Source organism: Anthonomus grandis, chromosome 8 (genome assembly GCF_022605725.1).
Source record: "Anthonomus grandis grandis chromosome 8, icAntGran1.3, whole genome shotgun sequence".
Classification (NCBI taxonomy): Eukaryota; Metazoa; Arthropoda; class Insecta; order Coleoptera; family Curculionidae; genus Anthonomus; species Anthonomus grandis.
In genome coordinates this window covers 35,226,443-35,250,692 of record NC_065553.1, presented here as the reverse complement: position 1 = coordinate 35,250,692, position 24,250 = coordinate 35,226,443, and the positions used below count along the sequence as shown (strand labels likewise).

Here is a 24,250-nt window from a genome sequence, read left to right as displayed (position 1 = left end):
GCCCTACTAATTCAACATCATTAGAAAAACTTAACTTTTATAATTCAAATACATTTAGTCACTTTGAGACGGAATTTAATATAAGTCTTATAACTGAAAATAAAACTGTCGATATTATAAATAAAATAGGGTCAAATGCAATAGATGGTGATGGAATTTCCATTAGAGATCTTAAACTATGTCTTCCTTTTTGTCTTAAGCCATTAGTCAATATTTTAAATTCCTGCATCTTAGAAAACCAATTCCCCGATGATTGGAAAAAAGCGATACTCATTCCCTTACCAAAAATACCTTGTCCAACAGATTATAAAGACATTAGGCCAATAATTATTCTGCCTGTCATTTCAAAAATCTTAGAACGTCACGTATATAACGAAATAGCTGACTATGTTTATAATTTAAAAATTATTCCTGATTGCCAGTCAGGATTTCGTAAATCTTATAGTACTATAACAAGTCTTATCAGTATTGTTAATGATATCAGGTTTAAAGAGGATTCAAAGGAAATAACTTGCCTAACTCTTTTAGATCTAAGTAAAGCATTCGATACCATAGATCACCAAATGCTTTTGGCAAAACTGCACTATTATGGTTTTTCGGCAAATGCCATAAATTTTTTTAGCTCTTATCTTAAAGATCGGTTACATTGTGTCCGAACCGTGAATGATGGTGAATTTAAATTTTCAAGGTTTTTGTCATTTAAAAAAGGGGTGCCTCAGGGTTCCATATTAGGCCCCTTACTTTTCTCTTTATATGTTGCTGATATGAATCAGTGCATCAAAAATTCTAAGCTGCACCAATTTGCTGACGACTCCCAAATTTATAATTCTTTTAAAATATCAGATGCTCAGGTGGCACAGAATAAAATTAACGCCGACTTAAATCAGATTGCTTTGTTTGCTGAAAACCATAACCTCAAATTAAATGCTTCAAAGTCATGTGCAATGTTTTTTTCACAAAATAAAAGTCATCTTCTAGATTGCATGGAAAATTTTAAAATTAATATTAATGGAACAGCTATACCAACCGTTGCGGAAAAACGTAATCTAGGGGTTATATTCGATTCAAATCTCAGCTTTGCCTCCCACATTAAGAACAAAATTAAAATTGCTTACGGTCGTTTAAAAAACTTATATCAATACAAAAATCAGTTACCATCAAACACCAAATATTTGCTTTGCAATTCGCTTGTACTGTCTTTGGTGGATTATGCGGACATTGTGTATGGCGATTCACTAACCGTATCTCTGTCAAGGACGGTGCAAAAACTGCAAAATAGTTGTATGCGTTTTTCCTTTAATATATCGTATAGAGACCACATTACTCCTTATCTAAATTCACATTTTATATTAAATGTGAGAAATAGAAGGAAGTGTCATATGTATAATTTAATTTACAAAATAATTAAATCAGGTCAGCCGCCATATTTAAGAGACTTATTTTTTCACCATGATTATATATACAATGTAAGAAATCCAAATTTAATTAGAATTCCATTTCATCGAACATCAGGTTTCAAAAAATCATTCCAGTATGTAGGCATTCATATGTGGAACAGATTACCGGAATACATTAAAAATAGTTCACCAAAGAAATTTATTGCATATGTTAAAGAAATTCTTCTTGATTCTCAACTAACATAGGCATTTTAACAAATTCACGCCATCAAATTTTTATTAAAAATATAATTTAATTATTTTTATTTAATTGCAACCATATTATTTTTGAATTTTTACTTTTTAAATCAACACTGGTCTTGTTGATCTTGCAGGCATAAAAATAAAATTTTAAATGGTTCATTTTGGAATATCTATTCATTTTTGCGTCGTGTTGCCCTTGTTTTCCAGCCTCGGCTTGTGTTTTTTGCCGCCCTTCCTCCTCTCTGTCTATTGCACAGATGGTACCTATATTAATGTAATTGATATAGTAAATTATTACACTATATTTTTTTTTGTTTTTATCTTTTATATGTTTTTAGGGTTTAATGACTTATTTTCTTAATAATTATAATTGGGAAAGTCTTTATTCTTCTTTTAGTTGTAATTAGGTTAGTATGTTTTAACGGTCTGAGCAGCACATGCGCGCTAGCTCGTGTATGTGTTATCGGTTGTTTTTATAATCGCAGTTCAGTCCGCATTACTCTTAGCATTGTGTAAATTCTTGTAATAAAAAAATTTAATTTTCTATGTACAATGTTTAAGTGGTAATAAAAGTCTTTTGAATTTGAATTTGAATAAGTGGCTAAAATTTATATCATTCAAATGATTGCAATGCAACTAATAATAAATCGGATAGCTTTCACTATTAAAAACCACCACTAATAACAGAATATTACCAAAAATTTTGCATTTTTTTAAATTAAAATCACGATTTTAAAAAAATATGTACTCTAAATCGCTGACACTTTTTGAATTTTTTTGTAGGATCTCAATTTTCCGAGATATTTAAGAAATACTGAAGAAAAGCGTGTATTTTTTTCTGTAAACTAATCCATTTTTATTTAAAAAAAAATGTATATCCCCTTTTACTCCTGCAGCCATCTACGCAACATATCGCCGGCATTTTTAAAGTAAAAAATTTCCGCACAACGCTATTATAGTCCTAATATTGAAGACGCCCCTGTATAACGCAGTCGCCACCGGGCAGCAAAAAAGAGTAGCATCAGAAAGCGAGTGAGAAAGGCAACATTTTGGGCGGCGCTTAGAGTGATCCTTCTATTCTAGTTTATGTTCGGTGCCCTTATTTAACTGCCGGCTTCAATCTGACAAAATCGTATTAAAACTCTACAAAACAAAATACCGTAACCTTGCTTTATTAAAGTGTCAATTGTCACTCACCGCAATGACAGTATTAATAAGAATCTCCACTTGCTATATTTCGACAGACGTTATTTTTAGCGATTGACACCGTCATTCAACAGATGGCGCTGCTTGTTTTAAGAAAAGGACCGGTATCCTGTTTTACCCGACTATCCCGTTTTGGCCAACCCTCCCCTACTTGGTGATAGGTGTTCACCATTTATTAACATAATGCTATGAGAAAATTAATATTTTATAATAAAAGAAAGTACTTAATAAATAGTTTTTACAAATTAACATTTTTGAGGATAGCAAACTTAAGACGTGCAGGCTATGTACAAAGAGCCAGATCTAGTTAATTATTCTTTGGCTTTTTACTTTTTTATTTTACTTGTTGTTTGTTTTGAATTCCCGTTTAGATAAATAATACCATTTTAATGATAAAATATTTTAAGGTCCGTAATCTCTCCGTAGTGTGCACATCTTAAGTTTGCTGTCTGTAAGAATGAAAATTTTAGAAACTGCTGCTCAGGTACTTCTTTTAATCATACAATACTATAATTTTAAAACAAACTCCCCTAATAACTTAACACCGTTAACCATCCTTGAAAAAAAAGCACGTCAATTTAATTATACTGGAGGAGGTTTCCTTATGCCTCCTCACTTCCAACTAACCTCACTTTGATATGTCAAATGTAAGCAGCTTTGAAATGTCTTCAAAAGTGCCAAAAAAAATTGGTAGACCAATTAGATACCAGCGAATAAAATGTCTGGTAATATTGAATATTTTATCGACGTCATACTTTGGTACGTCAAATGGCTATGCAAAATTTTTTTTAAAAAATTTATATTTATAGACTTATAAATAGTAAGAACTCACAAACATTGACAAGTGTTTGTCGGCTTATATCTCTATATTCGCGAGTAATGCGATGCCTTAGATTGTTGTTTTATATGAATTTTATATGAATAATTCTCTAAATAACCTGGATCATAATGATCTTTTTGATGACTATCAAGTTATTGAAACTAAGACCTACAATCATATTGGGGACATAAATACCCCAACAAATTCTAACTGCCTTAATTTAATACATTTTAACATCTCAAGCATTAATGCTCATTATGATGATCTGGTGGCATACCTTGAGTCAACTGATAAAAAACTTGATATTATAGTGCTCTCAGAGACACATAAGATAAATAATTTTCTATTGGATCAGTTTGAAGTTTTTTATAATTAAAAGATTAATCGACTTACCTGGTAAGGAAGATCAATCCTAATTATTCGAGCATCGAAGTCCTTCTATGATAGTATATTGGTAGATGTTTGTAGATAAAATGAAGTGCGATTGTTGTACGGAATCAACAAATTGTATTATCTAGCTAATAATTTGGTAATGAAAGAACTTAACTAAACTAAACACAAAATAAATTCTAAGATAGGGATATCTATTCTTTGTAAATTTTAACAAGAAAAGAAAAAAAATGCTAATAATCCTAACTTACTACTAAAGGGTTTTTGGATAAATATCTTTTTGGTACCGATATTTGACATAATATGAATATGAGTTTGATATAATACTCATACTTATATAATAATATATTTTACATAAATTTAACAACATTACATAAACAAGCACACATTACATTAACAACATTAAATAAACAAGCTTTATGTACAGTTGTTTATTATACATTTTGAAAAATCTACTGAGTTTTTAGATAAAGGCAAGTTATAAAATGTATTAAAAACAGTAGATTTTTCAGTCCATCCGGCTGTAATTCTAATAAGATCTATATCTAAAGCACACCTAAACGCGGCTGACGTGGTTGCATGACGTACACTATGGGACTTAAAAATATCTGTATCTATCCCGCTTTTTCCCAACGCATCCTTTACCCATCGACTTATTGTCTGCGTTGATGCAAGGCGGTATGGTTTCATATGAGTTAATATAAGTGTGTTAATAAGACGACGGCGTGTTTCTGTAACTTTAATATAATGTTTTATTGTTGAAGCCATAGACTTATAACCAAGGATAGACCAAACTACTCATTCATAAATCGCAATAAGTAGCGATCAGTCATGGAAATTTAGGAAAAGCGATAAACTATCGTTTGGCAACGTCGCACCGTCCGCTGCAGCGACTGCTGCTCTGATGTCGCCGTGAAACAAGCATGCCTCAATGTATCGATTTTTCATTTCGGTCATTTCGTTTCAACAGCCATAGGCGTAGTTAATTTTTTGTAATACTATTTTTTCTCTTCAATATATTATTTATTTTAATTGACTTTACATTTAATAAATCTTTAATTCTTATAAAATATCTTTATCAACTGATAAAATATTGTAAATATGATATACAACCGGATGTCATTTGGATTACTAAGACAATTTGAAAATTTGTCAACAAACTTATACCTATTACGTGTGGCAGATAAACGAAAAAGTGGTAAAATGAAAGTACACACCCGTTTTATATCATAATAACAATAATAATAAATTATTATTGCCATACGAAACGTACGGGCTGTTTTTGGAGCGGAAATTTTAAAAATTGCAAAAAAAGTAGGTCGGCAGCAGGTTGAAATTTAAAGGGCTTGTTTATTTTCGTGTTAAGATAGCATAAACAAATTGTGTCTCTACCGCTCAGTGTTTTAGAAATTGAAGCTTGAATTTACGCGAAAATTTTCATTTATTTTTTTTAAATCGGTATAAAATATTATTTAAAATTGTTAAAAACCGACAGCTTTGGCCGGTAACATTGTTATGAATTTATTAATTAATTAATTAATTACATATTTAAAAAAAAAAATATTGTCTTTTAGACTCGAGGTATTAAGGTTCTCCATGGGATCAATACTTTTGTAATAATTGTTTTTTCCACTATGAGCATTTTATAAGAGATTTTTTTTTCTTATAAAATGTTATGGGGTATGCAGTAAAAACGAAAACCAAAGATTTTCTAAAATAATATATAAATTTATTCACATAAATAAATTCACAGTATTACTGTCATCGCAGTATTAATCTGATACAATTAATTACTAAGTCTGCTTTAGCAGCAGATTCAAGCCCATTTAGAAAAAAATACCCAACAGGCACTTTTCAAGAATCATTGATGGGTACCACCATAAACACCAGTGCCTCCTTAGCTTCAGGAAGGCTATCTCCGTCAACTGCCTTGGGCTGTAATGTGGAATGATCAGCTGAAACACTAGTACAGGCCTCTGATTCAGCTTCAGAGGCAGTAGCTGTCCTAGAAGATGTAGGTGATGATCTCTGTATCATTTCTGAAGGGCCAGGTATGCAGGATAATTCATGATCAATGTCTGGTGAACATTTCGCAGTAACATTACGAGCGACCGGCTCATTTTCTGTAAGCTTGGATCCACAAGGTAACAAACTGATGTTAAAACTTTGAGATGATAAGCTGAAAAAATTTTACTTATAAATCTACAGCAATTGTAGGTACTAATATACAAACGTGACATAAAAATTATATTGTACATATTATTGATAAAAATATGTACTATTAAGGTTTTTTCTTCCATTAAAGTAGGCTATACAGGGTGTCTTAAATGCCATGTGCCACTATTGCTATCTCGGAAACTATAAAAGATATATGAGGGCGGTTAAATTAGAAAAAGGTTGCCAATTTTAATGCTCACTCCAAATCTTTTACATTGTTGCAAAATTCATGTTAGTTTCTAAATGATAGGAAACACTGTAAAAGGATTTGGAATGAGCATCAAAATTGGGAACTTTTTTCTAATTTAACCGCCCTAATCGCCTATCTTTTAGAGTTTTTAAGATAGCAATGTGGAACATGGTATTTAAGACACCCTGTATATATTTTGTTTTTTTTTTAGGATATAAAGATTTGAGGGGAAAGATAAAGACTAAGAAATTTAATTAGTCATTATTATAGTTCAAATTTCAAGAACTGTTAATAGGATTTTTTTTTATAAAAATAATAATGACTGAATTTCATTAAGAATTACAATTATTAAATAGACCCATATCGATTTTTATTATTGTAAAATGCAGGTTGTTTGAAGAAGAAAATTATAAAAATCAAATCTATATACCTATACATACATATGTATATTTCAAAATGTCATGAGACTTGAAATTCCAATATTGTCTTGGTAAGTTTAGGTAAGTTTTTTTAAAATTTTTAAAGAATATAGCAAATATTTTAAAATAAGCAAAAAATAATTAACAAAATTCTTACCTAGTCGAAGAACTATCATAAAGAGATCCCACTAACTTTGGAAGGGAACCTGGCTTAAGACATTTTTTGTCATCTCGACTCTGAAAAAAGTCAGATGACTTAAAATGTTCAGAGCAAATCAGTGCAGATTTTGGTAATTGGTTTATTCAGCAGGTTCAGATGGAAATCTAAAAAATTAAAATCTAGTATTTATAAAGTACTTTAGGGGGTAAGTAATAAAATAACATTATTACTAGTCTAGAATAAAATAGATATTTTTAACGAAAGATTTAGGTACCTAATATTTGTTTCATGCAAACAAAATAAAATAATAAGTGTTTTTATTTTTATGAGTTTATGCAGGAAAATAAAATACCTACTTACTCTTACTAAACATTGCACAGCATGATAAATTTTCTTTACTTGTTTGGGATAATTACAACAAAAAAACAAAAAAAACAACTTATTTTCAAGAAAAAATATCAAAAAATAAATTTGAAAAAAGCAATCACTTAAAAAAAGTTTATTTTACTATGGGCAAATGCAAATCCGAGGCAAATCAAATTGATTTTAGTATAAAAAGTTAAAAGTTGACCAATCCTTATTTTATATAATGAGATAATGTTATTTTGCCTAGCATGTACTGTGCATAAAAAAACAAAACATACCGTGAGCTTTTTTATTTAATTTCTTAATTTATTTTATTATACCTACCTAAAAGTTATATTATTTTATTTCGTGAATGAACTCACAAAATACAATATATAATATTATAAAATACACTACTTTATTGTGATGAAATGAAAACGACATTATTTTATGGTATGGTTTACTATCATTTCGTGGCGTAGCGCCGCCACTGATACTCAAAATCATGCTTGACGTAAATATTCTTGCTTACCTATGAAAATATACATTTTCCGACGTAGTACTCGTTCTTTGGCATACGTGACACTTTTTAGTCATGGTATTAAGTCTTAATAGTCCAAAACAACACAAAAAATGTTAAAAACAATCAAATAATCACAAAAAAACGTCTATAAAGCTCGAGATCTCTGTTAGGCAACAGCGCACACGAAAAATGAATGAAATAGTAAAAATAAATTTACGTCGTAAACAGATGAGTTGCCACTTTCGTCACCAGGTCAGTTTGTTTCGGAAATTCCGTTGTTTTGGGTGCGGTCGTATAAAACTGGTATTTTATTGTATTTCTAGGTATTTAGGTACCTGAGGAACAAATTTTGCATGACACGAATATTTTAATTTTGATATGGGAACTTGTTACAGTAAATAGTGTGATAATTTGTGGATTATTGGCAATTAAATAGAAAAATAATACATTTTCCGGCAAAACATCTTTTCAACTTGGCATCATGGCCTTAATATCTATATGCGTGTACGATTTCATTTAATGTAAACATGCTGGGTCTATCCTTGGTTATAAGTCTATGGTTGAAGCTATACATAACTCAGGTTTATTTTTAAAATATGGGAAAACTAAAAACGGTTGTTTTTTACCTAGGCCAGATGTTTTGACTCTATCAGAAATGCGAATTTCAATGGCGGAGTTATTTTAGAGAGAGTCTGAATTCTTTGACCTGAAGTTAAAAGCAACAAAGTTGTTAATTTAAAAGATAGATCTTTAAACGATAAGGATTCTAAGGGAAAAAGCGTTGACAAATATTCCAGTACTGGGTGTGGGTCCCAGGTTGCTGAATATCTAGGCCTTACCGGATTTCTATTGTATAGTCCTTTAAAGAATCTTTTTAAAATTTTTTTCTTCTGATTCATTAAATGTAAAAATTAGTGAAAAAGCTGATCTGTATGAGTTTAGGGATGAATAAGAAAGGCCCAGATTGAATTGTTCGACTATAAAGTCTAATATTGAATTAAAGTTTATAGAATGAGGATTTCAATTTTTTATTGTACAGTGCTGCCACCCTTTTTTGTAACAAGTACTATATTGTTTTAATGTGTTTTCTTGTATGGAGGAAAGCATAATTGGGATTGTCGATTCTGGTATACCCTTAAGCCTTAGCGATTCCCAGATAATTTCCCGGCCACCAGGGAAAGATGTTGGTGAAGGGGATGATTGTCCCTAAAGGGAAAAGAAATAAGGTTATAATCAGGTGGAAATACCATCGGTTTGTCTATTAATAGTTTAAAGAACAATGGGTACCACGGTTGAGTGGGCCAGTTAGGAACTATTAAGTTACCAGTCGCCTTATCATTAACTATTTTTTGAAGAATTTTTCCAATTAATAAGAATGGTGGAAAAGCATAAAAGAAAATGCCTTGCCAGCTTATTGTAAAGGCATCTACACAAAAACAATCGGGAGCAGGGCCCCAAGAAATATACTTTGCATACTTTGTATTTATTTTGGATGCAAACAGATCTATTTGAGGAACACCGAATTGTTTTGTTATTTTGTACTGATTTAATTTTGTTTACTTATTTAATTCTAGACAAAAAATCTGCCTCAAAATTGTCTTTTGTACTAACATAAGACGCAAAAATAAATATATTTCTTGATTCACACCAATCCCAAATTTTTCCGCTACGCATTCGATTAATACATGCCACGGCCGTAACGTTGTCAATGCGTAATAAAATTTTACAGTCAGATTTGTCTTTTGCCAAACATTTTAAACCATAGTATGCTGCACATAATTCAAGCCAATTTATATGGCGAAGCTTTTCCTTGTGGTTCCAGAACCCATTTGCTTGTGAAAATTTGCAACAAGCGCCCCAACCAGTATTGGAGGCATCTGAAAAAATTTCTAAGGAAAACGATTGTTGTGTTAATTCTTTTTCAGATGTATTAATATGAATTAACCACCAATTTAATTCTTGTTGTAATTTAGACGGAATTATCATTTTCTTGTTAAAATTATTATTACTTAATTTTAGAGCTTTCTGTTTTACTATTTCAAACGGTTTTATATGTAACCAGCCATAGGTCTGTGTAGGTGCTATTGAAACTAATTTTCCCACAAGACGAGTAAAATTTCTTATTTTACAGGTTTTAATTTGTTTAAATTTTTTGAGTAATTTTATAAGTGTTATTATTTTTTCTATAGGTAGACCTAATGACATATTTTTTGAATTAAACACAAATCCTAAAAATTCAATTTTTTGAATCGGATTTAGTATACTTTTTTCTTCATTAATTATAAATCCTAGAGAGACTAGTAGGTCTATTGCCATAGCTACAGAATGGGTACATTCATTTAAAGTTTTACCAAAAAATAAAATATCATCAAGAAAAATTACCATTATTACATCTTTTTGTCGTAAATATTTTACAACTGGTTTTAAAAGTTTTGTGAAGGTTAGAGGGGCTATGTTCAAACCAAAAGGAAGGCAATTAAATTCAAATAACTGATTACTAAATGAAAACCTTAAATACTTTTTATACTGCGAGTGAATGGGCAAAAGATAGTATGCGTCTTTTAAATCTAATTTGGCCATAAAACAATTAGGTGTTATTAGATTTAGCGCACTACGATAATCTTCCATTTTAAAATGATTGATATTAATAAAGCTATTAAGTTTCTTAAGATTTAAGATAAATCTATATTTTCCACCTGGTTTTTTAACTAAAAAATGTGGGGATAAAAATTGTCCTTTTGTGTATTTACATTTTGATATAACTCCCTTTTCAAGTAAATTATTAATTTCTGTTAAGTATAACTGTTGTTGCTCACTAGAAAGGTGTTCATTTGGAAAATTATATAATAATAATAATAATAATAATAATAAGACTTTTATTAATCACCAGAAAAATAAAAAATTACAATTCTGTTATAAACCAAATGCATATCACATCTTAAATAGTTCGTTCTTTACAAAGAGCACATTTAATGTGTATTGAAACAATTAAAAAATATCTATAGAACTTAAATTTTATATAAATACAAATAAAATTCCAGAAGGTGACTAATAGGCCATGTTTTCAGACTTCCAGGCAACAACACCTGCGAGAATCCCTGAATTCTGTTGAGGCCTTATATATATTTAATAATTATAAATTATAAATGACACTTATAAATAATAAACAAAAGCATTTTCCCAGTTAAAGAAAAAAAGGAGAAAGTTAATATAACACGAATAAAAAGCATACTGATGGGATAAGGAGAGAATAGGAAAAGGAACTGGAATTGGACAAGGAAAAGGTTGGAACATATAAATAATTCGATTTTATAATTTAAAAATAAAAATAAAAAACAATTTTTTATTATTCTAAGTGAGTAATTTGTTATTGATTTATTAGAATTAGTTTAGTTTTCATCTTAAAAGTTTTTTCTGATATGGTAAAATCATTTATACAATATTTGTTAGTATAGTGTGCTATTAAGTAAGAAAACGATCTCTTAAAAATTCTTTATTGTGTGAAGGAATAGTTAATAATTGTTTTCTTCTAATATTCAAGTTGTGCACGTCAGTCCGATATCTAACTTTTCGATGTAAATATGAAGGAATCCTTGACTTAAGAATTTTGAAAAAGAAGCAAATAAGATGCAACACTCTACGATTGTACATATTTAACCACCCCGCAACCTTTAGCTTATGTGAAATATGTTCTCTCCTTCTTATGCCATATACAAACCTAAGACAGGAATTCTGAAGTTTTTGTATTCTATATGAGTCAGAAGAATCAAGGCAAGGGCCATAGATGGTGTCCCACAAATTTAATTGGGATAGTACCAATGTTTCACAAAGCATTTTTCTTATAGGCAAATTCAGGTAATCCCTTTGCGAATAAATCATTTTCAGTGCGGAGTACCCACTTTTCATTTTAAGAGTAACATGATCCTTAAATCTTAGTTTGTAATCCATTAAAAGTCCAAGATTCTTAGCAGAATTTTTAAAAGTTATGTTATCATTATTAATGTAAAGTTGCAAGTTATTTAAAATATTTGTTCGTTTATTATCACTACAAAAAAGAATGGCTGTGGACTTATTGGGATTAACTTTTAAAAGTAACTTTTGCGTTTCTATAAATAAATTGTTAAGGTCTTCATTAATTTTTATATTAGCCTGCCAAACATCAGTATCTTTAAAAGAGAAATAGATCTGGGTGTCGTCCGCGTAGTTATGATGTTTACAATATGTTATCTTCTTTGTTATCTGAGATGTGTAAAGTGTGTAGAGTAATGGGCCCAAAATGCTACCCTGTGGAACACCGCTGACTACGTCTAGAAACCCCGATTCATTATCATTCAAAATCACCCGCTGTTTACGATCTGACAAAAAAGAAGATATTAAAGTTACAGCCGACTCACAAAATCCCACATAATGCAAAATTGATAAAAGTATCTGATGATTAACCATATCGAAAGCTTTAGTAAAATCTAGTAAAATTAATACGGTTGCTTGACTATTATCAAGGGCTCTAAATATATCATCAGACACTTGAGCCAACGCGGTGGCACAGCTATACCCTTTACGGAAGCCAGATTGATATTCAGGAATCAAATTATTATTCTTTAAATAGTCAAATATCTGTTGCTCCATAATTTTCTCAATTACTTTAGAAAAAACAGAAAGAACGGAGACTGATCGAAGATTGCCAAATTCAGTTGGATTTTTTATTTTTGGTATAGGAATAATATTGGCATGCTTCCATTTTTTTGGAAAGTAGTTTTCCTCTAAACAAATATTTATTAAATGACATAATGGATTAATAATAGCAGGGCAACAAAGTAAGATAAGAGTTATGTTTAAGTTATCGACCCCAAATGCTTTGCTTTTTATAGTTTTTAAAATGTTTACGATTAAGTCTTGAGTTATTAGGTTAAATTTAAATTCATTTGCGACAACTCTATGTTCTTTAAAATATTTAACATAATTAGCATCAACAATATTGTTATTATTATTGCCATTCGTAAAAAAAGTATTAAGTTCTTCAACATTCTGTAGAAAAATTGGAAGTTGTTTTTTATTTTTCTGTGAAACACTAATTTTTTTCAATTCTTGCCAAACTTCTTTATTTTTACAAGTACTAAACTTATATTCAAGGTAAGCTTTTTTCTCTGCTCTTATTGCGCTTGTTGTTATATTTCTATACTGCTTATAGATGTTTCAGTCCTCTCGCTCTTTAGTGATTCTAATTTTATTTAATGCCCTATTGCGAAGTCTTTGCATTAATCTAATATTAGCCGTAATCCATGGACTGTAAGGTTTATTTTTATTTTTAATTAAGGGAGCATGCATATCCATAATATTATGTAATGACTCCGTGAAAAAGTCAACTTTGGAGTCTATATCTCTCATATCATACATAGTATGCCAGGGAATCAATTCGACTAAATCGGCCTGCAATTGCTCGTAATTTATATCATTTAAATTTCTATATACAAAATTAAAAGTCTGCGGTTCTGGAACCTCCAAATTGGCAGTACAATAAACAAGCATGTGATCAGACACACCCACATCCCTAACGCCGCAATCTTGGATAGACTCATGATTAGAGAAAATTAGGTCTATCAGAGACATCGTTATATCTGACACTCTTGTAGGATCAATGATCAATTGCTTCAAACCATAAACCTCAGTTATTTCAAGCAAAGGTAAGTTCGAATTCAGACCCAAAACATTAATGTTAAAATCTCCCAGCAAAAATATACAATCATAAACAGCATAAAAGTTCTCTAAAATATTATCTAAATTTGAGTAAAACAAATTAAGGTCACATTTAGGAGGGCGATATACAGGGTGGTCCGGTTTCGATGGCGGAAAATTAAATGGCCGACGGAGAACGAAAAAATAATAAGTTTGCTATTATAAATAATATTTGAAAAATGATTCGTTAAAAAATTACAGGGTGTCAAAATTCTAATTAAAAAAATCATTTTTTTTAAATTTTTTTTTAACCACTTTAGATATTTTAATGAAATTTGGCACGTTTAGACAGGTAATCAAGACGCATCTTTTTGTGCAAAAATTATTAATTTTATTTACCAGTGGCGTGTGTGCGGGCCGATCTTCATACAATTTTAATAAATTTTAATTAAAAAAATGATGCGCCACTGTTTTTTTTAATTTCTTTTTTTTTATGAAATCCTTGTTTAATTTAAAATAAAAAAACATCTCTTTACTTTTTGTCGTACGACACACCGTTTGCGAGTAAAAATGCTGATTTATAAAAACACATAAGAAGATAACACATTTAATTCGTTTAAAAACAATAACAAAATAAAAACAATTAATAATTAAAGAAGTTGTTCAAAATGCAGCCCACCGACCTCAATACATTTTCTACACCGAGTTATTAAGGAGTTTATTGCAGCCAGTACCACAAAATTGTGATTTTGCATGTCATTACATGCTTCCTGAATTCTTAAGATTAATTCCTCTCTGTTAAATACGGGATTAGCGTAAACTTTATCCTTAATGTTTCCCCAAACGTAAAAATCTAGTGGATTAAGATCCGGTGACCTGGGTGGCCAGGGTATTGCTCCAATACCATTTTCATCATTAATATCATTCCTCCCTAGCCGGCCAATCCACCTTCGAGGGTAATTATTATTAAGCCAGTTTCTTACACCTATTCCAAAATGTGGGGGGGCTCCATCCAGTTGTATCCAACTTTCATGTCTCAAATTAATGGGTAAATCCTCAATGTAGTCCGGCAGACTATTATTTAAAAACTCCAGAAATAGTTGTGAGTTTAGCTTTGGAGGTAGGAAATGCGGACCACAAACATTATCACGAATAACGCCCAACCAAACATTAACGGAAAATTCATTTTGAAACGATCTTGGCCGAATTGCATGAGGATTCTGTTGTGCCCAAACATGAATGTAATGAAAATTTATCACTCCGCGTCTTGTAAAACAAGACTCATCCGTCCAAAGTATCTTGTGTAAAAAGTCGGGATTTTCCTCTGTTGAGTTTAAAAGCCACTGACAAAATCTTACTCTCTTTTCAGCATCACCAGGGTGTAAACCCTGAACAGGCTGTAGGTGATATGCATGCCTGTGGTCAGCGTGTAAGGTTCGCAATATTTGAGATTTAGGAATTTGTAGTTGTTGAGCTGCCTTGCGAGAGCTCAGCCTTGAATTATTATCAAAAGTGCGCAGTACACGATTTTCATTATTATTTCTCTGGTTTCGGTATTGTTCATTATTACCACGTAGACCAAAGTTCCTAAAATTTTGATGTGTTCTTATGAACACGCGAGCATCTGGAATTCTTCTATTTGGATACCGTCTTCGATATTCACGAACTGCCGCTTCCGCATTTCCATCACAAAATCCATAACAAAAATGAATATCAGCGTATTCATTACTTGAAAAACGCATTTTTCACAATACTTTTATATTATAACTTGTATAACAACACTGTTAACAATAGCAAAATTAATAAGTTAACCAACGCAATTATTTGACTTACTTAAATAATTAACTGTCATAATAAAATACAAACAAACCGTCTTTTGTTTTATGCATGCATTGCCTTCTTGCCGGCATTATTATATTCATTATTTATTTGAATTTCGGAATCCAGATTCTTGTGTCTTTTTTAGAACCCAACAGAATAATTTAATCTTTAATTAAGTTTATTATTTTCATATTTTTTGTTTAATTAAAAAAAAAATCAGCATTTATAAAAATTAATTTTTTTACTCGCAAACAGTGTGTCGTACGACAAAAAGTAAAGAAATGTTTTTTATTTTAAATTAAACAAGGATATCATAAAAAAAAAGAAATTTAAAAAAAAACAGTGGCGCATCATTTTTTTAATTAAAATTGTATGAAGGTCGGCCCGCACACACGCCACTGGTGAATAAAATTAATAATTTTTGCACAAAAAGATGCGTCTTGATTACCTGTCTAAACGTGCCAAATTTCATTAAAATATCTAAAGTGGTTTAAGAAAAATAAAAAAAAATGATTTTTTTAATTAGAATTTTGACACCCTGTAATTTTTTAACGAATCATTTTTCGAATATTATTTATAATAGCAAACTTATTATTTTTTCGTTCTCCGTCGGCCATTTAATTTTCCGCCATCGAAACCGGACCACCCATATTACCAATAAGAATCTTTTTGTTATTTAGCTTTACTTCAATCCAAATTTGTTCTAAATACATATTTGACTCACTAGTTATTATGCGAAATTCAAAAATATTTTTAATAAACACTGCGACGCCACCACCTCTGCCCAATCGATCCTGTCTGACAATACTATAGTTAGGTATATGTACAACTTCGTCGTTAATATCGGTATGTAACCATGTCTCCGAAACACCAATCACATCATAATGTAAATTATTTATATGATTTTGAAAAATAGGAAAATTATTTAGCAGAGATCTTGCATTGATATGCGCACAAAAAAACATAACAAAAAAAAATTAACAATATAAAGTTTAGAGGGATAGCTTGGAAAGGGAAAAAGGAACAGAAAAAAAAGGAAATTAATCAGTACCAAAAGTATGCTTTCAAAAACAATGCAACAAAAAAGTCAATGCTATTAAACACCTACTCAATTCGAACTTATTATAACTAAGTTTAAAATCACACATCGTTTTTATCAAACAAAAAATGAAGAATTATACAACACCAGCTATATATCGAATATATATTACGATATATACTCGATTATGAATATATATACTCATATACTAAATAAAATAACTACAATCCCATACAGACCAGCAAAAATTTTCATCCAAAATCTACAAATTAACCCAATAACCAAAAGGCCTGCCAAAAGAAAATGGCATTAAGGTGTATATCCCAAACTTTGCCCTGCCAAACCTCTTTTAATCTTTAAGATCATTCATAGAAATTAATTAATTAAAAATAGCTCGATCTTACATTAAGCTTAGCATATAAGAATTTTTATAGGTAATAGACTTTCAACATTCTAAAAACTGAACACAATGTTTAATTTACAGTTTCAAGTCATAGAAGTTTGAACTCACCGATTAATTACTTCATAAATCACTGATATCTAGGATCCTCAACACTTGATCGTTCTTCTTGATATACACATTGCCGTTATGAACCCACGCACTTTTATAGGTATGTTTTTTCACAGCGGCCTGAAACAAATTAAGTCGCGATTTGGTCAAATCTTCCTTGATTTGTATTTGTTTATTTTTAAGTAATGCACGCGACTTAAGCACCGATACCCTAGCTTCGCTGCAAGAAAACCGAACTATCACTGCTTTTGGTTTACCGGTATGTTGTTTAGATGTGACACGAAAACATTTTTTTATAGAATTACTTGGTATTTTTGTTTTGAGCTCGGTGTTAAATAGATTCAATACGGCATCTTTCAACGCTGTTGGGTTTTCACCTTCGGCTGGTTGAAGTCCAAATATGCGCAGATTTTTATTGCGATACTGCTGCTCCTGGGCATCCAATGATGTTTCAAGACGCTTATTGACCTCCATAACCTTATTTAATTTTTCTTCCAATGACGAAATCCTGGCCTCTTGTTCTCGTTGCTGACGTTCCAGTTTTTTTTCAATAATTTTAACCACCTTTCCGCTACTTCCTCTAGAAATTTCTCGTTAAACATAGCAGTTATAATGGTCTTAATCTCACGAACATCCGCACTTGCCAAGCCCATGTTTATGAAAAAACAAACTCTCACAATATATCTACACAATCCTTCAAGGATTAACTTCACACACCAAATAGTAACTAATTCTCCACTTTTACTATTTTTTTTGGATAAATTTACGGAGCGACATTAAACTGTTGTTTACGCCAAAAGCGCCATCTGGCTAAATGTTGTTGCGGAGTTCGACTAAAAGGTAATTTTATTCCGCTTAATTACTTCCAAACCCTTAAATATGTTGTTATTTTTTGCCACTTGGGTTTAAAGTATTTAATTCTACCTGTCAGATTATTAAGGCTTTTTACCTTCACTATTTTTGGTAGCGAGAGCTGGTTTTCCTCTGGTCTTTCTTGTAAAACTGATGTCTGTCCTGGCTCCTCGTCTGCTTCTCGTTCTGATAACGTCTGGTCGCTTGTGTCTTCCCGCTTCGTGTGTAGGGTGTCTTTCTGTCCTCTTTGGTTTTTCCCCTCGAGTATTGGCGCTAATAGTTTAAACGATTATTATTTATGCCAGATGGTCCTGCTACAACCGGGTCTACTTTTTTCTGATTAAAAAGCTCTTTAGCTGCTTTTTTCACTTCTTTGGATGATCTGACTTTTATTAAAAAGTCTTTTCCAAATAAAAATTCATCACTTTTGTTTTCACTTGCTGCTCGCCGTCCTTCTTCATTTAAATGAGGTGATATTTCAAATTTTCTTTTTAGTGTACGTGTATAACGTGTATTAGCCATTAACTGACAAGCGTTTACAATTTTTTCCAAATTTTCATTTGAGATTATTAATTCCTTATTGGGATCCTTCAGTTATTCACTTAGGATTGATCCTAAGGCTGCCAAGCTGGCACCGATCTGTCCCTGAATATTTGCTAAAAATTGGCCGTTTTTAATATTTTTTGTAGGAAGTAAACTCTTAATTTCGTCATTAATAAGGGGAGGAGTCAATGTTTTACAATTATTCGGTAATTTATAGTTTTTTAATAATTCTTTTCTTGTTTCAGTGGGTAAACCATCCTTTAAGTAAGCTAGCTACCTAACAGCAATTTCCTCATGTACATCAGGGCCTAAGATACTTTCAGTATTAGGATGTTCTTTTAATAAATGAATAACAGATAGGGAATCTTCTGCTTCTATCGGTACAGCAGGCACCTGAATATTATTAGCATCCATCTCATTAGGTGCTGATGGACTATTTCCCCTTCCTCCATTTCTTCAGATTGACTGGAATATGAAGAAGGTTTTTCTGAAGAAAAGAGAGAAACAATTGATTGTAATTCTGACTTTTAGTAAAAATAAGATAATAGTCTTATAATAAAATACAACTTTTTAGTCAAGACAATCAAAAAGAAGCCATAATTAACACAATTATTAGCTTAATTTATTTTGCGGCTAATATAATATACGACTCCTGGTTAATCTAAGTCAAAATAACTAGATACCAGTATTTATTTTAAAATATAAGCAACGCACTTATATTTTAAAATATGGCCTTTTATTAAAAGCGTACAAGATGATACGTCAAAACAACTACCATACTCTCACTTTGCATATCTGAGTTTACATAAGTCAAAACAACTACGTAAATCTCTTAGCATAAGGGTCAAACTGCTGACATAAAGCATAGGGCCTATGGCCTAAACACTATGGCCTCAAAACCCGCAAATACTATCTAATTGTGTTAATATAAACATTTCTATTTTTTTTTCCTCACGAACAGAGCAATAAAACCCCGTGAAGGGTTTTTCTGAGCTGCAGGTAGTTTTCTGTCTAAAAATAATATTACATTTGAATCACATACCTGATTGTATAGATGATACATCCGATAATGATGAATCAGATTCTTCATCCGAATTTATTTTCCGCTCTAAGCGTGATAGCATATTTTTAATCACTTTTAATTGACCTGCGAGGCCTCTTTTCGATTTTCACTGTTTTTTTGGGGAAACTTTCGGCATCGTGCGCGTTTTAAATTTCAACACTTACGTACGCGACGGCACTTAAAAATGAACTGGTTAGATTACGATCGTACCCGGGGGTTGGGGAATTTTATGTTTACTTTACACATTCTTTCAACACAGTGCGTCGCGTAGGTCGAAAATGGAACCTACTAATATACTATCATAGAAGGACGGAGATGCGAAGAATAATGAAAGTCAAATAAACAAAAATGATGGCACCATAGTATATGTTAGAACCTTGCTATTACCTAAATCCGAAATTATAACTGTAAATTTCTCTAAATTTTTAAGAGTAACTTTTAATCAAAATAATGTAAAAAAGGGCTAATCGCATTATATAACTCTCCTAGTTTAAACAAAACAGAATTTATCAATAATGTAAGGCTTTTATTCGAAATAAACTTTCGAAGATGTCCAGTCGAGGTTTTTTGTGGAGATATAAATATTGATATTATAGAGAATAAAGTTACTCAATGCTCTACAGAATATCTCAACTATCTGAATCCCATGGGATACATTAGTCAAATAAATGGTTTTACTCGGGTAGCAGGAAATGCAAAAACCTGCATAGACCACATCTTTCTAAAAACTACCGTCAATGATTTAATTGTCAGTTCTTATATCATAATGAGTGGTTTGACGGACCATTTCCCAACACTATTGAGCATGCAGTTTTTAAACAATAGTAATAACCCGAAAAAGGTACAAATTAATACTAAAAAAATTGTTAACTTTCAAAAAATAGCAGACAGTCTGATAAATTTTGATTGGGGCGATATATTGCAATGTAATGATCCAAATATTTGCATGAATAATTTTGCTAAAACCATGAGAAGTATAATTGAAAATTGTACCACCTTTAAAACTATAAAATACACTCGTAAAAAAAAAGGATGGATTACCTCTGGGATCATCAATTCCATTAAAAATCGCGATAAACTAAGGAGGCTGACCCTGAAACATCCTTTAAATTTTCAAACACAAAAAACTTCTACAGAAATGTCCTCACTAAATTAATTAAAAGAGCTAAATATTTATTTTTTAAAAACATATTAAATACAAACATAAACGATACAAAAAAAAAATGGGAAACCATCAGGGAAGTTTTGTAATCCAGCGAGTTTCTCGGAAATCACGGTAAATGAATTGATAATGGAAATAAATTCTCTCAAAAGATGATTCTCTCTTCTTATGGATGCAGGAGGTTTCTTTTTAGAACTTTCCAAACGGTTTTTGAACGAACTTCAAGCTGCAGTGCAATCTTCATTATACTATTGGAAGGATCTTCTTCTATCGCATCAAGTATAGCTTCTTCCAGTTCAGGCGTTGTTATAGTTTCTGGTCTTCCACCACCCATATTTTTATTAAAACTTCTAGTTTCACATAATCTTGCATGTAGTTTTCTAAATGTTTTTGCACATGGAATTACTCTGTTAGGATATCTGTCTTGGTAAATTATTCGTGCTTCTTCCGCATTTCCATTTGCTAACCCATAAATAAAGTGCACGTCGGTCATTTCATAGTTAGTAAAATTATTCATGATGGAGTAATGAATCACTGCTAATTGACAGCTGAATTTTACTTATAGCAATTCTATCACTGTCAGCTGGTCTCTAAAGAAGGTAGGTACAAAGGAGGTACTTAAATGGACTTACCAATTATTTGTCATAAGAAGCAATGTATTTGTTATTTTGTTGTATTTCAAAAATCTGATAATAAAAATCGTAGAAGTTGAATATTTATTATCATAGTAAACAAGACACAAGAGTCGTACATTGGAGGGTACATTTTGCTCATGTACTTTAAGGTGGAAATTGTTTATCGAATTAATTGGTTTTTATTTCATGTTGTCGTCCATGGATAATTTTTAGAATGAGTTAAAGATACTTTAAATTTTTTTTCTCGAAAACAAAGCCAGATATGAAGATAATATAAGATACGAAAAAGTTGTATTTTTAGTTGCTTAAATACACAAATAAATAAAAAGCTGCAAAACAATTAATTATTGGCCTTGTTTTTTTCTCAACAATAAGCATGTGGTGCCCACTGACACGCCACTGGACCTAATAATTTCAATCTAGTTACAGCTAAATAAGCGTCTTATAACTTCAAATAACTGCACCAAATTTCAACCAAATCGGTTTAAGGATAGTTATAATATTTTTAAAATGCCTTTATTTTTTTGAACATTCATCGCCCTGTATCTCAGAAATAAAGCAACTCCCGACATACGTTCATAAGAACTTTTTTCATAAAACGACCTAACGATTCACCCTGTATAGTTTCGTACCGTAGTTAGGAAACACCCTGTATAAAAAACAGGCCCGAAACAAAGGGTAAGTGCCCCCGTTACAATTTTATGGTCTTCTCCCCCTCACGCTATTGTTGATTTTCTCAGACAACTGTTTCCAACATTTCCGTTTGGATATGTTATTGTCCTCTTTTAGTTACTCTGCTAGTGATAGGAACTCAAGCCAACCTTACCCAACCCAACCCGATCCAACCCAACACAACTTCACTAAACCCAACCCAGTACAGTTTTTTTCTATTAATAAATGGCTCATCTAAAATTTTTTTTTTGTTTGAAATATAATAAAAAAGATTTTAAAAAATTGTTACATCATAAATTGCTTAATCACCACAAAAATTATTTACTTTTAAAATTTAAAAAAATCAAGATGAAAAAAACAACTTAAAAACTAAAATAGTCTTTTTTTTCTAGTAAACATCATAAGCTTAATGTCTGGTATGATGCTAACCTGGCCTTCTCCAGTACTTCCCAAACTAATCTCAGTTGAACACCTATATCAAAACCCCCTAGGCCGCATCATTACATTAACAGAAGAATCCTGGATCGCTGGCCTCATGTCAATCGGAGGCATATTCGGTCCATCCATTACCGGCTTCATCATGGAAAAGTTTGGAAGGAAACTTGCCATCGCTTGTGTACACTTACCCAATATTTTCTCCTGCCTATTGGCAGCATTTGGAAATAACGTTTGGTACTTTTACGTTGCTAGAGTGGCCGCGGGGATGAGCATTAATTCCGGTATAGCGATGGGAGCAATTTATTTTGGAGAAGTGGGCGAGAAACGTACCAGGGGCAGCCTCTTCTCCACAACATCAATATTTATTAATTTGGGCACTCTTTTGACTTACTGCATCGGACCTTATACGACAATAAGAAATTTTAATTTAATACTACTTTCGATTGTCGTGATTGGAATATTGGCCACGTGGTTGTACGTTCCAGAGTCTCCATACTTTTTGGTACAAAAAGGGAAATATGAGGAAGCCGAAGAATCTTTGAAGATCCTGCGCGGTACCAGTCAAGTAAAAGATGAAATTGAAGAAATCAAGAGTGATATTTCAAAGATGACCCATGATGGAGTTTTTGCGATTTTTGAAACGAAGGCGTCCAGGAAGTCTTTTGCTTTGGCATTTTTTTTGATTAATATGATGCAGTTTTCTGGTGTCAACGTTATTTACACTTACACTCAGATGATTTTTAATGAAGCAGGTACCAATTTGGGTGCGGATATTTCGTCAATATTAGTTGGTGTGGCCCAGTTTTTGTCCATTTTTATAACCACTTTTGGGGTGGACAACTTTGGAAGAAAGAAAATGATGGGATTCGCCTCTGGGTGTATGGCCTTAACCCTGGCCACTTTGGCCACATTTTTTCAGTTACAAGCTCGAGGAAATGACACGTCACAAATCAGTTGGCTTCCCCTGACTTGTTTGATATTATTTTTTGTTTTTTTCAACTGTGGATTAGGTGCTCTGCCTTTTCTATATATGGGTGAAATTTTACCTTTAAATATAAAATCTGCCAGTACCTCGATTATTATGGGGAGCTTCTGCTTGGTTGGGTTCTTAATAACTTATTTTTTTAATAGTATTACGCAGAAAATTGGCACCGGTGGTGGATTTTACATCTTTGCTAGTGCAATGGTTTTAAATGCTCTATATGTGATGATTTTTTTGTTTGAAACTAAAGGAAAAACCTTACAAGAAATTAATGATCATTTAAACAATAAATCTAAGGAGACCAGTTCTATTAAAGGACCTGGATTATAATTAGCTTAATTAATCTTAACTTATGTTGTCCTATTAATTATTAATTAGAGAGAAATAGTATAAGACTGATTAAGTAAGGACAATTGTTGAAAAAAAGTGTTTTTGAATAAAATTGTTAAAAATAAAAATTGATTTTTTATTATTAAACGATAATTTTAGTCCTTTAAGATCTAGTCATGACGTAAAAATTATTATCTCAAAATCTTGGTCGCTCAATAGACTAATAAAACCCACTTTAAACTACCTTAACGCCAATAAAATATTTACGTTCCAGTAGTATTTTATTTAATTTTAACAAATTAACTTTTCCCTGGGTTCTTTGCCATTTTACACAAAAAAAATTCTACCTAACTATTTTTGTTTAGTTAGTGAGAAAAAAGTTCTATTAATATTAGAATTTGTTTCCCCAACTCCTTCACAATTAAAAAAAACTTTATTATTTCAATATTTTTAAGTAAATTTAATGTTTAGCTTTTGTAGCAATTGTAATCCTTGCAAGGAAGTTATTCTTACTGACTTCTTAAGTTTCTTAATATCTAAAAGCAACTAAGTATATCTATTTGTCGGGTGCGTATTAATGTAAAACTACCCGTCGTACACAATACGCGGTTCGGTCCAA

General features: G+C 31.4%; 1 protein-coding gene and 1 long non-coding RNA gene across 2 annotated transcripts in view; one reads left to right on the top strand and one right to left on the bottom strand.

The window, feature by feature from the left end:
- The window catches only part of LOC126739048 (facilitated trehalose transporter Tret1-like), a 29,494-nt gene extending 5,735 nt beyond the window's left edge, over positions 1-23,759 (top strand). The window contains exon 2 of the mRNA XM_050444568.1: positions 22,274-23,759. Coding sequence (XP_050300525.1) covers positions 22,274-23,631 — 1,358 coding nt within the window. The 3' untranslated portion in view covers positions 23,632-23,759. The remainder of the gene's footprint in view (positions 1-22,273) is intronic.
- LOC126739073 (uncharacterized) lies at positions 5,840-7,960 on the bottom strand. Its single transcript, XR_007661539.1, has 3 exons — positions 7,920-7,960; positions 7,040-7,206; positions 5,840-6,235 (listed from the first exon to the last, which is right to left on the bottom strand). It is a non-coding gene; the product is annotated as an uncharacterized LOC126739073 (long non-coding RNA).
- Positions 23,760-24,250: the final 491 nt, after the last annotated feature.